Raw genomic sequence first — 22,003 nt, forward strand, 5'->3', positions numbered from 1 at the left:
GGTAAAACCTCGTGTGTTGTAGTTTATGGCCATTGCTTCTCATCCTGTCATATCATTAATGAGTTTTTCTTTCGGTCTTCGAACTAAACAGGTTTAGTTTAGCTCCCACAGTCTCTCCTCATAAGAGATGCTCCACCTCTCTCATCATCTTCGTGGCCTCTGCTGGACCCTCTTCAATAGCCCCTTGTCTTTTTATACTGAAGAGGCAGAACTGGACGCAGCATTCCAGTTCTGGGCTCCTCAATTAAAATCAGTTAAAATTTGTGTTAAAGTTAGACATTTTGAAGGAAAAAAAAAATCCCACAGTTTGCTTGACTGGCTTCCCCCCAGATCCTGCTGTAGAAAGGGCTTGGGAAAGGCCTTTTGGGAAAGAAAAGGATCATGATGATGGCCCAAAACCTTCACTGATGTCCAAGACCTGTCCTTTCCCCTCTGAACCAGCCATTCCTCTGTGGTGGTTGATAGGAGCTGCCACATCCCCTCCTCAGGTGCAGGTCACTGGCTGACAGAAGCCTCTGAGGAGGTTTGAACAATGCACCTTCTATGAGGTGTTAGAGGGTACACTCAGTGTTGCTCTGGGTTCCTGTGACTGTGATACATTCAGGATTGTGAGCAAGGTCTGGAGCAAGGGGTTCCTCTGCTGGAATGCTGGAGTGGGGCCCAAGCGGTGTGGGTCACTGACCCCTATCTGCACCAACAGCTTGCACACATGGCTGGGCTCTGGTGGGACAGATAACTGCTCGGGACAAGCTCTCAGAGGGCCTCCTGTGCCTCAGCCTCCAGCAGCATGCCTATATAGCCCTGTGCCACATGCCTGCTGTTGATTAAACCAGGGCAATGCTGCTGACCTATCCCAAATGGGAGCTGTGAGAGTTAATAATGCATTATAATGTTAATGATGTGTTCTGACAGCCTGAGGTAAAAGGCCTCAAAGCTGGCATTGATCAAAACAAATCAAGAGAATGAGTTTTCCTCGTTCAGAGGTGCTGGCTTGGCCTAGCACTGGAGCTCAGTACTCGCCCTGCCTGCTGCTGTAGGTAGTGGGTCATATGTGTTAAGTGCTACCACAGCCAAAAGCAGAGTTTGGGACAAGAGAATCAGATGCTTTTTTTACAGGAAAAAAAAGGTCTTAGGCAGTCGTGGTTCAGGCTTTGGACCAGAGGCCCCGCTCACAAGGGGGCAGCATCCAACCATTTTGTTTCAGAAAACACCGATCCTCTGGTACACAGCTGAAGAGAAAGGGCAGGAAATTAAAATACTCCAAAGAAAGTTTTACAGAATTCTCTTCACCTCCAGTGTAATCTCATTATTTTTGTTCACCCCGTTAATGTTTGAAAATACATTAAAAATAACAGGAATTGTTATCACTTTAGTAAGTGGATTGATGATTTTTCCCCAGCATCATTGCTATTAAACCTCCCCTCCAAAATACAAGAAACCGAAAGGCAAACCCCTTGTTATCAATAGAAACACTGTTACCCACACTGCAACAGCAGTAGAAAGAAATGTCTAGAACATACTGAGAGGCCTTTGAATTAAAGAAACCTTGAGCATATTCAGATATAATTTTTTATGCTTTCCAAGGTGTATGCATGCAAAGTTGTTTCAGCTTTGCACTATTCTGAGCTCAATCAGGCAGTGTTGCACGTATGCTCTTCACAGTGATTTAGTACAGGCATGTAGGATCAAGGGTAGAATTAAGTCTCCCCAAACACAAAACAAACAAGTTTATGTGAGATGTCCCTGCAGCATTATGGTGTTCTGCTAATAAGGAAAGGCCTTAAATGTGGCAAAGCAAAGTGAAACTAAATTGAATCAAATGAAAGGAAGGTGGTGTTGGTTTCTTCTGCTGTGTCTCAAGTGAAAGGGTGAGAGGAAATGACCTTAAAATGCCAAGGGAGGTTCAGATTAGAAAGTACAGCTGGTGCTGTGCCACTGTGTGACCATGTGATGCTGGGGTGTGCCCAGCCCTGTTTCTGTATCCCACACCTCAGGATAAAGCACAGTGCAGTTCCATAGACTTTCCCATCAGGGCTGCCAGCTTCAGAAGAAAGTCCAAAATCTGTGCTGTGCCATTCCACTTGTTCTTGCTCATTTTCACAGGATTGATCCTCGAGAGTGATGGAGACAAATAGCAGCAATGAGGAGTGGGTTGTGCTGATGGTGACAGTATCAGTAAGAGCAGCAGCCCCTGGTATTTCCTTCTGTCAGCACTGAGTAGGTGTGTCTGTGCTGCACTTCAAAACTCTTTTTTAAGGAGAGGAGACAGATAATGGTTATCAAATGTGGTTTCTACTGTATCTGTGGCTCAGCTCATATGGCTTTCTACTCTTAATTTAATTATTTTGTGGTTAGCATTATGCTGATTAGATAATTAGTGATACACACAGACACACACACACACACACACACACATATATATATAAAATATATCTTCATTTATTTTAAGAAAACAGGTATTAAGTCCTTTAGCAGCAAATACTTTCTATTATCATGAAATCATTTAGATAAAGCCTTGTGTTTCTGCAGAGAAAGCATATACTTTCAAAACTGAGATGAAAAAAACTTCTTCCAAGACAGTTATCAGACTTAGCATCATATTTCCACTGAATTTTGTTGGTTGTAGCTTGTCATATTTGAAGTCATAAATAAAGTAGTTGTGGTTTGGTTTATTTCCAGGCGGAAATGTTTATTCAATGTACTTTAAGGAGTGTGGTATTAAAAGGGTAAAGGAGACACCCTGTATCGGAAATGTACACAAATCCATTCAACAAACAAAGGTGCTTTGTAAGTCATGAATTGATTTTGTTAGCAGGCAAACTTTCTCCTTTTGAATTTATTGTGAAGACAGCTTGCAATTCTGTATGTTGTTTCCTTCTTAGGAAATACATTTTATTACATTCAAATGCTTACTTAAATTCTCCCTCATAAAGATGACCAGGACCAAATACTTTTTCTACCAAACCTTTTAAAAATTTTGACTTTTCAAGCACATCTTCTTGTCTTTCCTGTTTTTCTGGCATAGTTTCTTTCATGTCTTACATTCCCAGATCAGCAGCCAGGTAGGGTGGGGACAAGAAGAGAGGTGCCAGGTAGATACTGTCTTTGGAAGTCATCACTTTGTGTCCTTTTTAGTGGGTGGGGTGGGAAATCGATTCTCTCAGAGGTTGCATTTTGTGGCGTGACCTAATGAATAATTTACAGAAGTGTCAGTGAACTCTGCTGGGTCACTGGTTGAACTAAGCTGTCTCCACATGACGTAGGACCTTTTGGTTTCTTACCATCTCTCTCTTTTAAAGATTATTCAAGAATATGCTCAGAAATTTGTCTTAAAGTAAGACTAGTTCAGAATTTAATCTATGCCTTTTTATTTGTTCATTCGTCCGTCCGTTCGTTCCTTAACATAGATCCTCTGTTCATAGTTTATCCTGAACAAGTAATTGATTGCAAGTAAGGGAAAAAATAGCAGAAACAGATGAAGCTTCAAGTAACACAAGTTCTTGGCTTCATTCAAATGCTTCAGCACATATTGCCAAAAAACGTGAGAGTACAAAAGGGAGAAATGTGGTAGACTTAACTGTTTCAGAGTTTTTGTGACGAGTTCTAAAGTCTTTGAAAGCTGAGAGGTTTTTTCAGCCTTCTTGATAACCTCTTAAGAGGCACTGTAAACACAAAATAGTCTAATTGCTTGTATTATCTGTTCAAATTTAGAGTACGACTTTGCTGGCCACCTTTCTTCTCTTTTAGCTGTTTCCTGTTTTACATATCGCCAGGCAGTTTCCTCATTCAGACATGAGTGGTGCTTCCTTTCTTCAAAATTCCTCTTTTGCGTGTTTCTCAGCAAGACAGACTAATTTAACTGTGGAAAACAGCAAATTCCCATAAAAGAAAATCCCTCCTGCTATTCTGAAAATGCAAGCTCAAAAGAATTTTCTTCCACTCAGTGTTTCACATGATCTGTGGGGTTTATGATAATGTGCTAACTCTCCCGTCTCCCTTTGTTTCGGCTTTTAAAAACCAGTCTTTGTCCAGGATTATTAGAAGAAGGGAATGCCATTTGTTGTTATGCCAGGCATGGATTTAGGGGGAAAAGCTCTGGCTCCGTGCTATGCACAGCAAGTGAGAATGGCCCTGCCACGCTGCATCATGTGACTGCAGCTGGGAGCTCTGTCCATGAGCAAGTCTGCTCAAGTTTGTGCAGCCAGATCAGAGCTAAAGTGGCGACTGTCAGGGTGAGTCAGCCTGAACCAGCCAGTTATCCTGAGCTGCTGCCATTCATGTGATGTTGCTCCCCAGCTAGTGCATCCTGGTTCTACACCTTCCCATAGATGTGCCCTGTGAATCCAGTACCTGATAGATATTCTGAAGTCTTTTAAGATCTTGACCCTACATAAAAATTGTATTACTCCAATACATTTGTAGCTCTCTGCATTAATATCAGGGCAGATTTTTACTGTCTAGACAAGGATAAGTCATATAGATAGTATATAAATTTATGCACTGTGGAGTTTGTAGCATTGTTGGTACATTAGTAAAAAAACTTGCAAAAATATCCATACTTATAAAGACCATGTGTTGGGCTAACAGGTAAATTTAAGAAGCATGAACCAATGTCTATCAGGCTACCAAAGAAACTTCTCTTGGGGAAGAAAATACCCCATAACGTATTACAAGATTTCAACTTTCTGTTAACTTGGAAGCAATTTATGGACATTATCACACAGTTTGGGTGTCTTAACCAACTTAACCTCTAGTTTTGTCTTACTTGCAGTTATTGCCATTCACCATTTTTACTTATGTTATGAAATATGTAGACAACAGCAAGGGTTACTTGCAGGCGTAGCTTTTATCACACAAGTAAACAGCTGTGGGCAGGCAGAAGCAAGTTTGCTCCTCCCATGCTTCAAGCCCGAAGAGTATAATTCAGCTCCAAGTTAGAAGACTTTTAGAAGTGTTGTCATGGGATGTTGCTCAATCTGGGAAGTCTTGGCACTAAATTATGCTGCTAAGCAGAAGCTGGGCTGACACCACCCACAACTAGCTGTAGTTAACTGCAAGAACTTCTCCAAAGAGCAGCTCTATACTTACACAAGGTAAAGCTGTATACTTACTCAGTACTTAGAGTAAGTTTTGCTGTTTTAACTCTTTTCTCCACAGCCCAGCAGTAAAAAAAATTCTCTGCTAATTTGAATTGTGGGAGGCATCAGGGATCATGCTGACATAACCAGCTTTTGACCAGACAGGAAATTACTGTCAGTGAAGCTGGACTGCAGTATCGCTCCTTCATTTTTGTTGTGCTTGATGTCTAGATTATAAGAAAATATTTGCAGAGCTAAAGCTCTGTTATACGTGGAAGGGATAGTTCAAAGTTACTCTGTATTGACATTGGGGACTGTGCTGTATTGTAGGACTTTGGTTATGTTTTGTTTAGAGCTACTAGAAACCTTTCAATCTTCACCCACCTATTTTTTGCCACAATTCTTTTTTCAATTAATCTGCTTAAAATTATTTTGTTTTTACTTGTCATGCTCTCAGGTGGTCCCTAATTCTTTCAAGGACCTCCCCTATCATTTGACAAAGCCTGAAGTTCTCAGAACTTCAGCTCCTGTTTCTGCCACACTTGGTACAAACACATTCTTTAAGTCTTTAAGAAGTTTCTAGGCTTGAGCTTCAAACACTTGCCGACTAGGTCTGAGTTTTGCAGTGAGAATGCAGCAGAGAACTATTACCATATTGTGTTTGGGATTTTTGGTTTTCTTCTGATTTTCTTCAATGGTGCAATTTAATTGCAGCTGGATTATATTGTTCCCACCTCGGAGGAAACAGTATAGACAGACAAGCTGAGAACAAGGTTTCCTAGAATAAGCCTCTTCCTTTATCTTAGAGCTGTTTGTAGCAGAATATTTTTCCAGCTAGAAGCCACGGAAATTCAAATGTGCTATTTATAATGTATTGATTGCAGCTCCTCCTGTAGTTGCTATTAAGCCATTTGCTATACATACCTTGCCTGCCTCCAGCAGTACTCTATATTTAACCCGCATGCCTAGGTCTTGTTCCTACCAATTCTGCTCTGGCTTTAGCATGCCACGTCTGAGCTGAAAAAAGAACTAAATCCCTTGGGCCAAATTCATTCCTGAAGTTGCTTGATTGAACACATTGCCTTTATACTGAGCGCAGATTTGGCTCACACCTGACTTTGTCAGCATTCACTGTGCTGTAACTAAGTAACAAGAGCACAGTCGTTAGGGGACAGATGAATAGCTTTCTCTATGGTTATTAGAGCACCGAGCACCTTTAAGGAGTGCAGAATCTGTGAAAGGAGGAGTTGGGGAAAAGGACACCGCTCCTTTTAGAGTCTGTGTAACAGAACTGATAAGCTATTCCTGTGATGTGATCGAATGTGACTGAATACTGCAGGCTCTTGGACTCTTATTCTGTAAAATCCACAGGAGAGCAGCACAGGAAAAGATCGGAGAGAACAGCTTCTGCTATACTAAGAAAGGTACATGTTTATATTTTCTTATTTGTCAGGCTTGACACGATGTGTTATCTTAGATAATGTCACTATTTTAAACAGTGGTGCTTGTGAAAGAAGTGGTGTTTTCCTCATTCTGACTGGCACTCATTGTCAGGAAGCCAGTCCGTGGGCAGCAACAGCTTTCACAGAGAAAGAGTAGGACATATTTGTGTGTAATGCATTTGTACTGTATTGTAAATCTTGACAGCTGAAAAAAGTGAGAGGAGATAACCCTGACTAAATTGAAAATTTAATTTATGGCTATAAGTATGCTGGAATTTGGTATTCATTTATGTTGAAGAAAAAGCTGAATGCAAGTCAAGCTTCAGTTCAGTCACATTTGGCTGAATAGCTGCTTTTATAAGTGTTTTGCTGCAGATGTATTTTATGGAGGTTTTCATTCTCAAGAGGGAGTTCTGCTACTCCAGAATATCTCTGAAGAAGAGACAAAAAGCAATTACTTTTGCTTGCCAGCCCTGTTGGTGCTTATAGAGTATCCTTCTGATGCTCATAATGGATTTTTCTTACTTTCTGTCCTTTACAAAGAAACTCATATTTACCAATACTGTCAACCACGTCATACTGATGAACCCTGTAAACAACCTTAAACAACCTTTACTTTGTCTCTGCACTTCTGCTTATTCAGTCATGGGCTTCTCCAACAAAGCCCTCAGGTTCAGAGCCACATGCATTTGCACAGCTTTGCAGTGTTGAAATACAAAAGAAAAACTTCCTGATTTACAGCTTTAGTTTGCAATAATGAGAAAAGAGTTTGATCACATTAAACTGCAAGCAACTTACTTGCCATCCAAGTTTAGCAATATTTCCCAGCAGTCTGGTACCCAGTTTACATCTGCCAGTCTCATACTGTTGTCTTTCAGCATTCCTTCAGGATCACTGGAATTAAAAGTGACTGGGAATTTTTTGAAAAAACATAATTTTGGCAGCAGTCCTTGAAAACAGACCTTAATGTGTGAGGCCATTCTAAAGCTCTCTCAGAAAGCAATTTCTAGACAGAGACCCTCTATGCCCACTCCAGGCACTTTTCTAGGGAGAGCTTTCACTCAGAGTTTGAAACCAATCCCTACCCTGCTCTATCTCAGGCTCCCTCTTCCCACACAGCGTTTGATTACTTACTATGCTGTGGTGAATCCCACCTTCCCTGGTGTGTTAAAGTTGTTAATTTTCATAGAAATAAGTCATCATTTCAGCAGAGATTTCCTTCCTAATCCTTCAGATCCCTCAGCAGGTGTCCTCACTACCAAGTTTCAGTTGTGCACTCCCCCCAGCCTGAAGAGCAGCCTGTGGACAGCAGAAAGCTGTGCTGGGGGAGAGACAGATTTACAGTAGATTAGCTGGTAGCCTTGGAAGCAGGGCAGGAGCATGCAGTAGGGATTTGGGACACTAAGGATTCAGCCCTGTGATATCAGGAAGAGACTGTAAAATAGGTCTGTCCTGAGAGCAGTTAGCCAATTTGGTATTTCCTCTTTCAGCCCTTTCTCCCTACCTCCATTTGGGGCAAAGTCACTAAATAACAGCTTGATTTTACTCCCTGGGGAACATGAAAATCTCAGCTTAGAAAACTCTTCACAGACCAGCTCCTAGTATGCTGTCAGGGCAGAGCACTTTCTACTTTTGTCAGTCCACTGCCTCCCAGGTAGGATTTGTACAGTTCTGCTGAACCACCCTAGCCACTGGTCTTAAACACTGGTACAAATAGTACAAACACATCTGGAGTGCTCCAGTAGGAATGAGGACTATCAGAAACAAACACTTCCCAGGGCTACCTGGAAGGGTCTCATTCCTGATAAGCTGTCTTTGCTTAAGGCCTCGGAAAGTGGATTTCTAATCCTTGAAGAATTCTCTCACCCAAAACTCCAGCTTTAATCATGCAGTGTGCTCACTAGGTCAGTCTGGATTAGAGTGCTACAAACTCCTGTGGACCTGCATGTTTAATGGAGATGAGGCCTCTCTGTGTGGCCAGTTCATTCTAAACACTGCACTTCTTTATGGGGCACACCACCATTATATAAACCTTCTGCTTTGGGTAATAGCACTGAATACCATCTACAGAATGGCTACTGAGAAGGGAGTTTTAAGTGGGTAGCAATTATCTTAATTGGAATCTATGTGGGGAGAATGGATTTAAGAACCCTTCTGAAGCTTATTTGATGGGGCTCCCAAGTAGGCAATAGGCACTTTTCTGTTCTCTTCCTTTCATTCAGTAAGAGGAAACTTGTATTTATTTCCTTTCAAGATGAGAAGAGGGAAGAAGAGGAAAACAAAAGGTTATGGGGGCAGAAAACAATCATCAGAACTTTGCATTTATAGAAGACAGAAATTTTTATAGTCATGGCAGTGAAGCTAAATTATAGTAATTTGATTTCAGGCAAGAAATAGTGAAAAATTATATAAAGTCTGTTCAGATTGTTTTCATGATGTCAGTGGAAAATCTGAATGTCAAACTCCCAGACTAAGTTTCCATTGAAATACAAGCTATTCACATTTGGCAATATGATGATTATTCTTCACAGAACAGTTGCACTCACTTGAAAATACATAAACAGTAATGAAAGAATAGAAGGTAAAAGATTTTTTTTGACCTTTAAGTGTACTAAATTACGAAGCTGTTGAATTGTGTTGCCTACAGCAACAGGATACAATATGTTTGGCAGAAGTTAGTTTAGACTTTCTGACCAAAATACTCTGCCTTTCTTTCTCTGGGAAAGCATCAAGAAAAACAAAATGCCACAAAAGAGAGATTGCCTCATTTAAGACAGCACAGGACTAAGAGTCAGAAACTCCACTCCCAGCACAGCACAGATCTCCTCTGGCCTAGTGCAGAACATTGTTAAAATATGTGTAGAAATGTGCTGACTCTTCTGCATTGTTTTCACAATGCTTCATAAACAGCTAGTATGTCCTTACTAGTGTGCAAATCCTCTGCTTACTTCAGTGTCTAAAGGCATAATTTCAGCAGAAGCTGAAAAAGGTTGAATGATATAAACTTAATCAAGTGCTCCCCATTCACCAGGTTATGTGAGTTAATAAAGTCAAAATTAGATTCTAAACCCTTTAGCACCAGAATGCTAAAGTACTGTCTGGATGTGTGGAGACTCATAATGAACTCTTAAACAACCAACCAGTACTTGGCAGTTAGATTAAATGCATGAAAAATTATAGCAAGACTGCATGTACCATCTTTCCTCAAAGGCCTGAATTGTCAGCTGGCTGAGAGCCCTTTAGGAAAGCATTTGAAGCACTGCTTGTCTCCACATTTTCCCAGTTGTTCATAAACTCAAGAATAATAATATCACATAGGCATTTGCTGTGCAGACAAAACTACTTTGCCTTTCCTCAGGTGTTATCCATACATTCATAGCAGGGACTTTTCTGAAAAAGATTTATTCAGCTTTACAATGCCTTGAAAGTTTACACACGTAGCAGTAACTTTAATTCTTGTGGCAACACAGAGGAAGATAGCTCATCCAAGGCCAGAGTAGAAAAACATTGCCAAAATGAGACTCACAGTTAAGTCCCCTGGCTCAGGGTCACAGAGTTTACTCTCATTCCAGCCCTGGAGAATAACAGGCTAATGTATGTGCTGTCTTTGTACAAAAGGGGTGGGGTTTTTTGTGATAATGTTTAGGACTTAATTTTCAGTATAAAGCAAAGCAATATCAGTTTATCCAAGCTAAAACTGTAATGAGAAGCTCTGTAATTAGGCTTAGTAGGATTCACCTTGATTAGAAAAATATTCTATCCAGCAGTTTTCCACCTCACAAGTATTTCAATATTTGTCATCTCTTATTTTTGCATCTGTGGGAAATGACATCTTGTTAATTACTCATAATGTAGTGAAATGTAAGCTTCAGAATAGTTAAACAGTCAAATTTGATACTTCTTTAATGCACTGAGTGTGAATCTCACTAGGGTATATGCTTTTGTTAAAACTTAGACCATTTAAAGGTGCTTACTTTCACATACCTTTTTTTCCTTCTCAATAAACATCAGTTTTTAGCAAAGGGGTGTTGGTTTGGAATCAGAGAAGCAGTTGAAATCAGTAGTTTACATCACATTTCCATACACCTTCCTCCAACAGTGCTGTGAAAACTTTGTACAGTTTTGTGAAACACAGAAAAAGATCAATCCAGTTACTTGGACGCACCTTAAAAATTGATATTACCAATTCTTCTAATCCTTATTTTTTCACATCAGGGAATTTGAGGCGCAATTATTTTTTAGCAGAGGTTGGAAAAATGTACCAGAAGGATTGATAAATAGCATTACTGAAAGATCCTTATTGTAACCTTTGCTGAAATGGCTGGAGCCAGCTGTATGAGATTAAGAACAGGATGTATTGGTTTGGGCTCCATCACATGGGCATTTTTATAATTTTAGAAAAACTGAAGATCATATGATAGTAAGGGGATACTGAATCCCCTACCTTAACATCTGTTGGCATAATAGCAGATCCCTAAGTCTCAGCCAGTTTTCTTGGTTTCTTTTAAAGCCATTGGAAGGACTTAGGTGTTTCATCTCCACAGGCAGGTAAGTTGAGGCAGCAGATTCCCACATTTTGTGTCTGCTTCTCTCTTCGAAAATGTCTTTTTAAATCTCTGTAAACTGAAACAGAGGTACTCGCTTTCAAATGCTGATTGTTTGATTATGGTGTACATCAGGGGAAAACTGCTGAGCTGCATTATCAAGTTATGATTTGGTCTTATGAAACCTGCCAAAATGAGTAAGATTAGATGCATAAGAAAATAACTCAGTGCTTTAGAAAGACTCAGGAGTAGTTTGACAGGTTTGGGCATGAAATTTTAATATGTTTTCTTTTAAACTCTGTCTTCTCAAAACCAGATGTACTGATACGTGTTATTCATTCCTCCCCATAATGTTGTCCCTCTAGTTTTCTGTTTATTCCCTTGCTGAATTTTTCATTTGCCTGCTATTTTCCACTTCAAATTTTAGCTTTCAGAGAGAGGCCTCCCTTTATTATGGTGTTTCTAAAGCACGGAAAAGGTTGCAGTGCTAACCTGTGCATTTGGAACCTGAGTATAAGCATTAAATAATAAGAGTGGCTGCCTTGTAATAAGTGGTTATGGGAAACTTGACTGTATGCAACTTTTATTGCATACTTAATGAATCTCATGAATCCACATTAAAGTTAAAATTACTGTTGCATTTTCTAAAGCTGTCATAACACGACTGTCTCCTAGGTAGTGGTAGTTTTAAATTGGTTGAATTACACACTTAATTTTCATATCAAATATTTTCCAGCTAAGAATATGAAAGCAATTACCTATTTTGGTACAGATCTTTTTTCCCTCTGGGTGCATGACCATCACCATGCCTCTTGCTCTTGGCAGACTGCCTTTACAGTCTACTGCTGTCACTAAATTTATTTTCACACCTAAGAAGACAGAAATTAAGAGGGACAAACTTTGAAAAATACTGTGTAAAAAAAAAGAAAACCGAAAGTGTCCTTTTCTCTCTTTTAGAAGGTACCTTCTCTGGAAAGTGGTTTTCAGGATAATTGCCTCCTGAAGGAGTTCTGCTAAGAACAACCCATACTGCCAGTTTATGAAGGTGCTGGGCTGTTATACAGAAATATTTTTAATAAAAAACCCCAGTAGTTGAAAAACATTCCTTGATACTTTAAAAATAAGTGAACTCATCTAGGATTGGAAAAATCAGCATGTACTCTGTAGGTTGTTTCTCCCTGTGACCAGCCTCTGGGGAGGCAGGTGGGCTCTGCTCTTACATGTGGTACCTCTTATGTGCGGTAGCATTCAGGTGGGATTCAAGTGCAAAGATCTGAGGCACTGTAAAAAAGTGGATCCCTCGGAGTTCTTGATTCAGTCAGTCTGAAAAAGAAGTCTCAGCATTCCTGCAGGACAGGGAGCGGGGCTGAGTTAGCCTACAGAGGCTGTCTTCCCTGTTTAGAGAAATCTCATTAAATGGTCTCATAGCAATGCTAAGCAATAAGGGAGGAAAGCTGTTCTCCCCAGAATAACCTACCCAGTTCATCCTGCTGCTCCCATCCACTCTTGCTGTCTGACAGAACTTTGAAGGGCAGCCCCAAACATGCTGGCAGGATCTCAGAGTGCTGAAGCAGCAGCCTGTGGCAAGGTCTGCTCAGAGAATGCCAAAGTATCCATTGTAACCAGAGAATTGTGTCTGGCAGTGGTCTGCAGTGGTTCTGAATGCCAGCACTCCTCAGTGCTACAGGGACCTGACTGTAGCTGGACTGCCACCAAGTGAGTCACGGGTTTGCAGGGTCACAGTTTCATGCGTCCAGAGGCAGGAAAGTTAGAGATCTGCTGGCCTTAGGAAGTGTTTTCTGGGCTCCATCCATTTATTGGAGCTCAGAATAATTACCTCTCACCTGTGTCAGTAATCCAAATCCATCAACAACAACCATACAATCAACTAAGCCAAGAAAGTCAAGCAAAGACCAGTCAAGTGAAGCTAGAGAGATATTTAATGTTAGATTAATGATCTTTCCACAGTCCTATTGAAGTTTTTAGTGGACAGATAATGTCAAAAAATTTCATGTAGAAAAACTAAAAAGAGCTGAAGTCCCATCTGAAAGGTGCAGGGCCTGGTCAGCTGAACTACTTCTGCACGGAGGGAAAGAAAAATAAATTGACATGCAGGCCTTCATGATCTTGTTGAAGTAATGAAGCAGGCTAGGAAAAAAATATTCAGAAAGTCTAAGAAGCAAGATATTAATGTGCTAATGATGCTGGCAGGCTCTGAAAGGAAACGTCTCAGGTCAGACTTTGCAAGAAAAGCATTAAAGGTAATTGTTAACATTGGTGACTACTAAAAAGCAAAAGAAATAGACTTTTAACAGCTCCAAAAAAATCATACTTGCTCTGCAACTAAGATAAGAGAATGACCGAATAAAATCAGCTGTACTGGATCTTGAGCATATCTCCATGGAAACTCAGTCATCTTCTGAAGTCAAAATGTGTTCTGCATGATGATTCAAAATTTAAGTAGTGGGATAGATTTTCCCCATGTGTATATGCCGAATCCCACTACAGAGGGGGAGGTCAGACCATCCATAACAAATAGGATTTTTCTGGGACAATATCTGGGGAAACAAAAAAGAGAAGCAAGAACAAGTAGGAAGAGATTTGTAGGAATGTTATCTCCCAGAATGAGATAATCCCTTTGTCATTGGTCTTGGGTAACTTAGGCAAAATTTTTGAGGATGTTGTAGCTCCTGTTTCAGCTAGAACAGATTTGATGCTGGAAGCTCCTTGTGCAGTGGCGTGCTTGGAGCCAGGACTGAGCAGCTGTGTGGGGGAAGGGACCAGAGCATTAAATAAAGCTACTTGTTGACTGTAAAATTGGCTTCTAAAGGAAGTGCTACAGAGCACCATCCATTACCAAGTGACAGAGAGCCTTTTACAGCTACTTTAGACACAATCATAATTAAACTCTGTGTGTTCCTGTTCAGTACGGTTGGTTGTGGGTTATTTAGCTCAATATTTACAAAAAGGACAGTCCTCTCCTGTGCCACCTTAACCCTGGGTTGTTTTTCTCTTTTCTTCCAGATGCTGGAGAGCTCTTCAGTCCCTTTGTTCATTGTCTTCATCCTGCTTTTCATTTTGCTGCTCATGGTGTTGCTCATTAGGAAAAATGCCACTGCTGCCCTTATCTGGAATGAAATAATCCGGGAGAAAGTAACCAATTTCATCATGAGTCAGAGCAAAGAACAGAGGATTTTAAATTTTGTGCTGCAGAATGCAGTCCGAGGAGACCCCTGTAGTGTGCTGGACACCATAGATAAATACTGCTCCCAGAAAGAGTGGGCCATGAATGTGGGTGATGAGAAAGGTAATTGCAGCAGGGATCAGCATCTGAAAAGATCCTTCAAGACTAGCACAGGACAGGACATCTGATTGTATTTGCATGGCAACTTCCATCTGCTGCTGCAAAAAGCCCAACCCACACAACCTTGTGGTCAGCAGAGTGGTTCCGTGAACAGTCGTGCCTGTTTGTGCAGATGTTTTTGAGGAGGGCTGTCCTGTGACTCATTCAGAAAGTCACAGCCCCAGATGTGGGTTTCTGTGCTGTGCACATTGCAAGCATGGAAGCACACAGTGGCAACTTATGGGAAAAATCTAGGGTTGCATTATTCCTCACTTTTTACATAGGGTGCCTTCAAGGCATAATTCATTATGTTAAATACTTTCAGATCCTTAACAGCAAGATAGCAAATTGAAAAAAACCCCAAAATTGTGTTTAACCATATGAATTTTGTATATACAAGCATAAATTAGAAGTTTCTATTGAAGGGAGAAGTCCTATCCGTGTCATACAATATCAGACATTGTTGCTATTTAGCAAGTAAATCATCTTGTTCTTGTCTCCTAAAGAAAAATAAGGGAACAAAACCTTTTTTTCATAGCTGCAGGAAAACAGCAGTCTTTTCAAAAAACTATAGTGGCAAAATGGTAATATGTTCCCTTATGAATTAGAAACAAAAGCACCTCTTGCTGGGAAATTTCTGGGGAAATTTGCTTAGTCTGGGATTAACATAGCTAATGAAAAACAACTGTAAGCATTGTGATAAAAATGCTCTTCTGACATGTGTACAGTTTTTTAAAGTAGCTCCTCAGCATACCTGGCTGGGGTGCTTAGGGGAGCAGAACTGTGGGTCATGGCTGAGTAGGAATACTTAAAGCTCTAAACTTTGAACATTTGTGATTAAATTCTTAATAATTTCACTCTAGTTTTGCTCTGATGGCCTTTCCTCAGATAAAAGCCATCAAAGTTTTAGTCTCTGAGATTTCAAGAGTAACTACAAGGCCCCAAGATGCCTCATCATCATATTCATAAGCAAATAGCACCCAGAAAAATATCCCTTAATGACCATGGCTTAGTATAAAATCCCTTCCACTACTTTTTGAGTTTAGTTATCTAGTTTCTAGCCATACCAATAAGAGGAAATTTCTCACAAATAAATCCTTTCCTTCAAAAGGACGGAATAGAGTCACTGTCACTTCTTTTTGGGAATGTTTTCTGCTCTTAAAAATTGACTAATGTTTTCCATCCCACAAATTCATGCAGTGAAACCCAGTATTTTGCAGCTTTGTAAGCAGATTTTTCTTTTTTCCTTTAAAGATGAGTATTTGGAATAAGAAATTTTATATGAGGGTACAGCATGTAGCATTAGCAACAAACATGAGCACTCAAAATCCAGGAGTTATATATTTCACAAATATGGCCAGTTTCTGCAGTAAATTCTTGGAAAAAATTACTGCATTTCCCCCTTCTAACACTATAAATTAGTTGATTCAGGGAATTACATAAGATATATTCAGGGAATATAAGTTAATTCAGGAAATTCCTTATTCAGAAATGTGTATATTTTGAAACTGAGATTTCTTTTAGTTGAAAGTTTGCACTTGGAAACTTAAAATGTCCATGATTAACTTGCTCACAGGCCAGTTTGCAAAGGATGCAGTATATAATTTGATATCAGCTCGTAATTTTTGATGTTCTGAACAACTGAGTACATGGATTTTTTTAAGTTTCTTATCACTAACTTGCTCTTCTGTATATGAACCAGTTTGATTTTGTAAAAAGGTAATCTTTTCCCATTTTAATCAGGTAAAATTCTGGACAAGACAGTGGAAGAGGCCAATCCATCAGTTGCCCTGGAGCTGGGAACTTACTGTGGCTACTCAGCAGTGAGGATTTCTCGGCTACTGAAGGCAGGAGCTCGTCTGCTCACTGTGGAGTTCAACCCAGAGTTTGCTGCTATAGCTAAACAGATGATTGAGTTTGCTGGAGTACAAGATAAGGTAAATACCATTTGTCTGCAACCACTACAGCAAAACTGGTTGGATTTTGGTTTTGGGTTTGTTTTTTTTTTTTCTTTTACCCATGGGCCTTATAAATTTACCCAGCTCCATGCTTAGTTACAGTGCCTGACCTCTCACAGCAGGACTTCACTATATTGCCTTCCAAAAGCCAGAATACTGGGTTTCTCAATATAAACTAAAAGGTTCAAATTGGTGTCAAGACTAACTAGAAAAACTGAATCATAGTCCAATTTGTTACAAAAGCTCACAGGAATCAGTTGTATTACGTGCAATGGACTTCAAATGAGAAATATTTCCCAAATCTAGCTGGTCACAGTACCCATATCTAAGTTTTGTGCAGTCAGAGGTGTCTTTACTCTCTATAGCTGGTTGAGATGCAGGTGTTTCCAGTCTATATCAACCCCCAGGTTGGGGGATGCCTGAGAAGTACCTGTCTCTTCAGCAGACATCTCACTTCAATGGAGTTGGAAACACTGGAGGAAATAAGTCCCACCAAGGGACCTTCTAATGTGTTTCTTAACTTCTTGAAGAGAACCTTAAGTACCAGTACATCTAAAACTGCATTTCCCCATTTGACTTAATTTCCTGGTCAGCTATGAGTCATAAAACAGACATTTCCTTACCACTTTCTTCCTCCTCTCAGGGTATATGATGCTTGCCTAAAAAAAAATCCACGTGCAGCAGCTGCTTTCAGTTTAACAGTAGTTACTCCAATAAGCCTGTGAGGAAGATGTAACAGCCTCTGTCCTGTCTCTTCCCTCTCCTGGCTATATACATTTTACATACTGTAGCCTTCATCTTTTTTCTAACCTAACATGTTCTCTGCATTTTTTGCTTCCCTTGGACTAAAAGACTCAACTGAGATCTAACTAAAAAAAAGTAATTAAAATCACCGTTTTCAACAGGAGATTTCCATGTTTCCAGTAAAGACACACATACCACAAAAACAACAGGTCACTTTTCCTGTTTTTAATTTAAAAACCAACAAAATCCAAAACACCCAAATTCATATTTTGAAATTTAACTGAGTTCATTTGTCAAAAATAAAAAGGTACATTTTGTGGCAATGTTCACAGGGATCTTAGGATGAGGGAAGAGACGAGAAAGTTGACTCCATGTTCAGAAGGCTTGGTTTATTATTTTATGATATATATTATATTAAAACTATACTAAAACTATACTGAAAGAATAGAAGAAAGGGTTTTGGCAGAAGGCTTAGCTAAGAATCGAAAAGGAATGAATAACAAAGGCTTGTCTCTGACCGAGACAGTCTGGACAGCTGGACTGTGATTGGCTATTAATTAGAAACAACCAGATGAGACCAGTCACAGATCCACCTGTTGCATTCCACAGCAGCAGATAAGAATTGTTTACAGTTTGTTCCTGAGGCCTCTCAGCAACTCAGGAGGAAAAAATCCTAAGGAAAGGATTTTTCATAGAACTTGTCGGTGACAACATTTGACCTAACCCTGCCAAATAATTCAACTGACATGATACTGAGCTATAAACGTGATCCCTGATGTCTGGCTACAATTTAAAATGAGCTGGGCACATGTGATTTTTCTTAATGGTTCACAATTCATCACATGGATTTGTATTTCAGGTAAAACTCCTAGAAGGCCCTTCACAGGAAATTATCCCCCAGCTGAAAAAAAAATATGAAGTGGATACTCTGGATTTTGTCTTCCTGGACCACTGGAAAGACAGATACAAACCAGACACCATCCTGCTTCAGGTCAGTTTGCACTAGTCCAGTCTTAAAAGTAAAGCAGTAAATATCTTCATGTCTGTGAGGCCTCCATTCTTTATGAGGAACCTCATCTGATGTAAAATGAAGACTGGCAGCCAAAATAGCAGCCTTACATGGAAAGAGGATTTGAAGGACAGGACCCTAAACTTTTGTTAAGGACAACTGCCAACACTACATAGCTCAGGACTCAGTGAGTACTGCTGAACCCTTCTGTTTCCTGAACATACAGGTAAGCAGTAGAAATCCGACCTGGAGGAGTGCATGGCCTGAGTGCATGGCCACACTTCCAGGAGTGTGTGCATGGTCACCAACCAGAACATTTGACCCAAAGCCCATCCTGATCCTGGGAGTGAGTGAGACTTGGGACCTGCATATCCCAGCTCCACCTCTCTAATTTCCTCAGTACCCCTTTTCTTGCCTGGGTCTAAGGTGCCAGCAGAGCCTCTTGATGAAATATTATTTTGGTAGCATGGCTGTGATAGCATGGAGTATGACTTGTCTTCAAGTCCTTACACTCCACCTAATTAATTGGCTGCAAAGCAATGTTAAGAAGAGTGCAGACTGCTCCAGCCAGGCACTTCCTAGGGAAATGCTGTCCAACTCTATGTCCAGCCCCAAATGTGTAAAAATTATGCTTATTTCTTCCCAAGCTGCCTTGACCATTACTGTGGGTATTACAAAAATAAGTTGGCTGTAACAGCAGTAGGCAGTGGCAAAGGACTTCTGGATAGGAAGGTATTTTCAGGTGTTAACTGAGATTGACAACATCTGTACCTATTAACACAGCACATACAGATGCTCTCCTAGCTGAGAGAATTTTCTACAACTGCCTGCTTTTATGGAAGTGCCATTTTTCAATTATTTTCTTCACAAATAAATCCACTTTTTTGAGCCTGCCTCTTAGATTAAGAACCTGCCAAATACTTCCTGACCCCTGCCTGAGGACTACAACACTATTTTCTGACCCAGCCTCCCTGTTTTTTTAGTTTTAAGCTCTGTCCTCCAGAAAGCTGTTTAAAAAGGAAATTTGTTTGGGGTTATGAACAGCTAGTATTGAATTTACACAGCAGTAGCTGAAGAAAATGTTCCCTCTGTACAGTTATTTTGTACTCAGAGAATGCTTTCTTTTAAACTGCCTGTGTAAGGATGACTGAGCTCTTTCCACAGTGCATCCTTATCAGAACTTAGCCTCACAACACAGCCAAAACAAACAGACGGTTTAGTTCCATGGTAGTGCTGAGTCTGATGCAACTGTGATACAAAGTTGCAAAAAAATTCCTGTTAAATTAGGAGGAGAAAGACAAAGAAAAGATCTTCAGATTTTCTCAGATGTCACAAACTTTCTAAAATGTATTCTCAGCAGGTATTGCAGTATGAATAGTGAATATGAATTTATTCAAATGAAATATGTATATATTGGAAGTGGTCCAGACAAAAAAAGCCAGACATGAAGAGCATCTGAAATCCTGATGACCAGTGGAAAATCCAGTATGTTGTCTCTTTTAAGCTTCTGTAAGCTGTGCAATAGAAACAGACTGGAGGGTACTTGATGTCTCTAAAATCACTTCTACTGTGCTGACTGGTGTTCAGTCCCCAGAGGCAAGAGCAATAAGCTCAACGGCTTCTGCAGGACACTCATCAACAGAACTGCTCTCATAGACTGGGAGTGACGAAAAACACCCCAAGTTTTGGCTACAGCTACTGCCTGTAACCACAGGATAACAACAAGCTGATTTAACTACAGACTTTGTTTTAAAACAGCTGGTAAGCCCAGATAAGCACTTCTTCTAGACAAAAAATACCAGTAAAAATTACTGGTTTTTAGATTTACTGAGGATAAACATTGCACTTGAAGTGACTACTGCAAGTTAGTTACGTCTTGTGGAAATTTGTCAGAGGGATCTTCATTGTGCAAAAACGTCGCTTCATGCCCAGATCCCAAACAAAATGGCAGGAAGTTGTTCAAGATTAAAGGAAAACAAGCACAGAAAATCTTTCATTCTTTTGGCAGTTTTGGAGTCTGACTGAGCCGAAGCAGTACATGCTACTCTCAGGTGACCTAAAGAGCTACTACAGCAGTTTAATGCCATATTAAAAATGTTTTTAAACATGAGATATGACAGTCAAAACAAAGCCACTTTACTGATCATGTAAACATAGCTGGAAACAAGCTGAGGAGCAAAGCACACACTTCCACTTGATTTGCTATTTCAGAATAAGCATCTCTAATGTTGTATTAATAAACAGGAAAACTTAGCAAATGACCACAAAGGATCCAAGAGTTACTCAGCTTCTCCCATGTCTCTCTGACCTTCCAGACCTGTACCATGATGGGTTTTTGGATGCAGACACTCGAGTATACCTGGTTAACATGAAAGTAACATTACATTCAAGCCAATGTCTGCTTAATAGCCACTATGAAGCCATTTCTCTTCTTTCTAGGAATGCAACTTGCTGAGGAAGGGCTCAATTCTTCTGGCTGACAATATAATTTTCCCAGGAGCTCCAGATTTCCTTAACTATGTCCGCAAGAGCCCCCATTTCCAATGCACTAACTACCCATCTCATCTGGAATACATGAAGGTGGAAGATGCTATGGAGAAGGCTGTGTTTTTGGGATAAAGAGAGTCATTAATAATCAACTTTTGTTTCAAATGATGTAAATGCAACTGCACAGGTTAACTTGTCCATGCTTTACAGTTTTTTTTAATTATTATTTTCTTATTTTGGAACTTGTAATTAAACAAGCACTAGTGATGTTTTCACACAAGGTAGAAACCAAAATATGGAGTAAGTTGGGTCTGTGCCATTGTTCCACATAAACTCGGCAAACCCAAGGTGATGCACATTGCCTTGCCTTGACCAACACATCACCAAACAACAGTCTGTCATTTTGAGCTCAACTTGAACAACCACAGTTTGGGTTTAGGCTGGAGAAATACAATGCAACTTCTGAAGACTTGTGTCCCCAAGCTAAACTCATTAATCATTAGCAAGAGTGGAAAAAACATCCATGTTGCAAGAAAAGACCATTTCATGGGCCCTATTTTTTCTAAATTACTAGCATGCTTCTTGATGCAGTGAAGGCTCCTAGTGAGATACCAGATACTTCTTTGCACATTTACTGCAAAAGTTAATCATCTCTATGTGAGAGAAAAGAGCACACACTGAAAGAAGGCAGACCCATGCAGTGATGACAACAACAAAACAGAATTTTGAAAACACAAACAAATAAAATTATTAATCTGCCCATGCAGAGGCAAGGAAAACTGAAGTAGTAAACAGATTAAAAGAAATACAGTAACAGGAAACAAAAGGAGCAGACTCTTTCCAAAAGAATACAAAACTACATAGTTATTTGACCTTGATGAAATGCTGGTTTTCCCCTCATTATACTGTACATACATAGTACGTGCTTTTAGGGCAGGGCAAGCTGCTTACTCTGAAATGCTGGGTATGTTTAAGATGCTGTATAGAAATAAAGTCCAGAGAGAATGGGTTCTAGCAGGTGGGTCCTGCATGCCCTGGTTAACCTCAGTGCTGTTACACCATGTGAATAGTGTGGTTGTCATTGAGAAGATTCAAAGCCAAATATGAAGTCTCTAACTCACCTGAACGATGCAGAAATCCATTGGCATTTCCTAGCATGTCCTGCTGTGATTATATAAGGCAGCAACAGTCACATTTCTAAATAAAAAGTAAGAAACAACAGAGCAGGGGCATGACTTTTAATTTTTTCCAATGAATTCTGTACTGCACTTGAGGCTTCCAGAAGTGAAACAGACACAGAAAGATCCAACAGTTGAAAATCAGAGTGAAAATCAAGGACAATCATTCTTGTCTTTCCCAGTATGAACTCTTTCAAGCCTCTTCGAGTTTCTTCCTTGT

At 40.0% G+C, this 22,003-nt stretch overlaps 1 protein-coding gene across 4 annotated transcripts; it reads left to right on the forward strand.

Annotated features, from left to right (window-relative positions):
- Positions 1-4,930: 4,930 nt before the first annotated feature.
- On the forward strand, positions 4,931-21,826 carry COMT (catechol-O-methyltransferase). Of its 4 annotated transcripts, XM_059863842.1 has the most exons (6): positions 4,931-5,093; positions 6,450-6,502; positions 14,089-14,371; positions 16,151-16,344; positions 17,969-18,100; positions 20,558-21,826. In XM_059863842.1, the coding sequence occupies exons 3-6, from the start codon at positions 14,089-14,091 to the stop codon at positions 20,735-20,737; spliced, it is 789 nt and encodes a 262-aa protein (XP_059719825.1). In that variant the 5' UTR covers positions 4,931-5,093; positions 6,450-6,502; the 3' UTR covers positions 20,738-21,826. The 4 variants fall into 4 exon arrangements, with proteins under 4 accessions (XP_059719825.1, XP_059719824.1, XP_059719826.1 ...); XM_059863841.1 differs by lacking the exon at positions 6,450-6,502; XM_059863843.1 differs by lacking the exon at positions 4,931-5,093 and having other exon boundaries at positions 6,418-6,502.
- Positions 21,827-22,003: the final 177 nt, after the last annotated feature.

Source organism: Haemorhous mexicanus, chromosome 19 (genome assembly GCF_027477595.1).
Source record: "Haemorhous mexicanus isolate bHaeMex1 chromosome 19, bHaeMex1.pri, whole genome shotgun sequence".
Classification (NCBI taxonomy): domain Eukaryota; kingdom Metazoa; phylum Chordata; class Aves; order Passeriformes; family Fringillidae; genus Haemorhous; species Haemorhous mexicanus.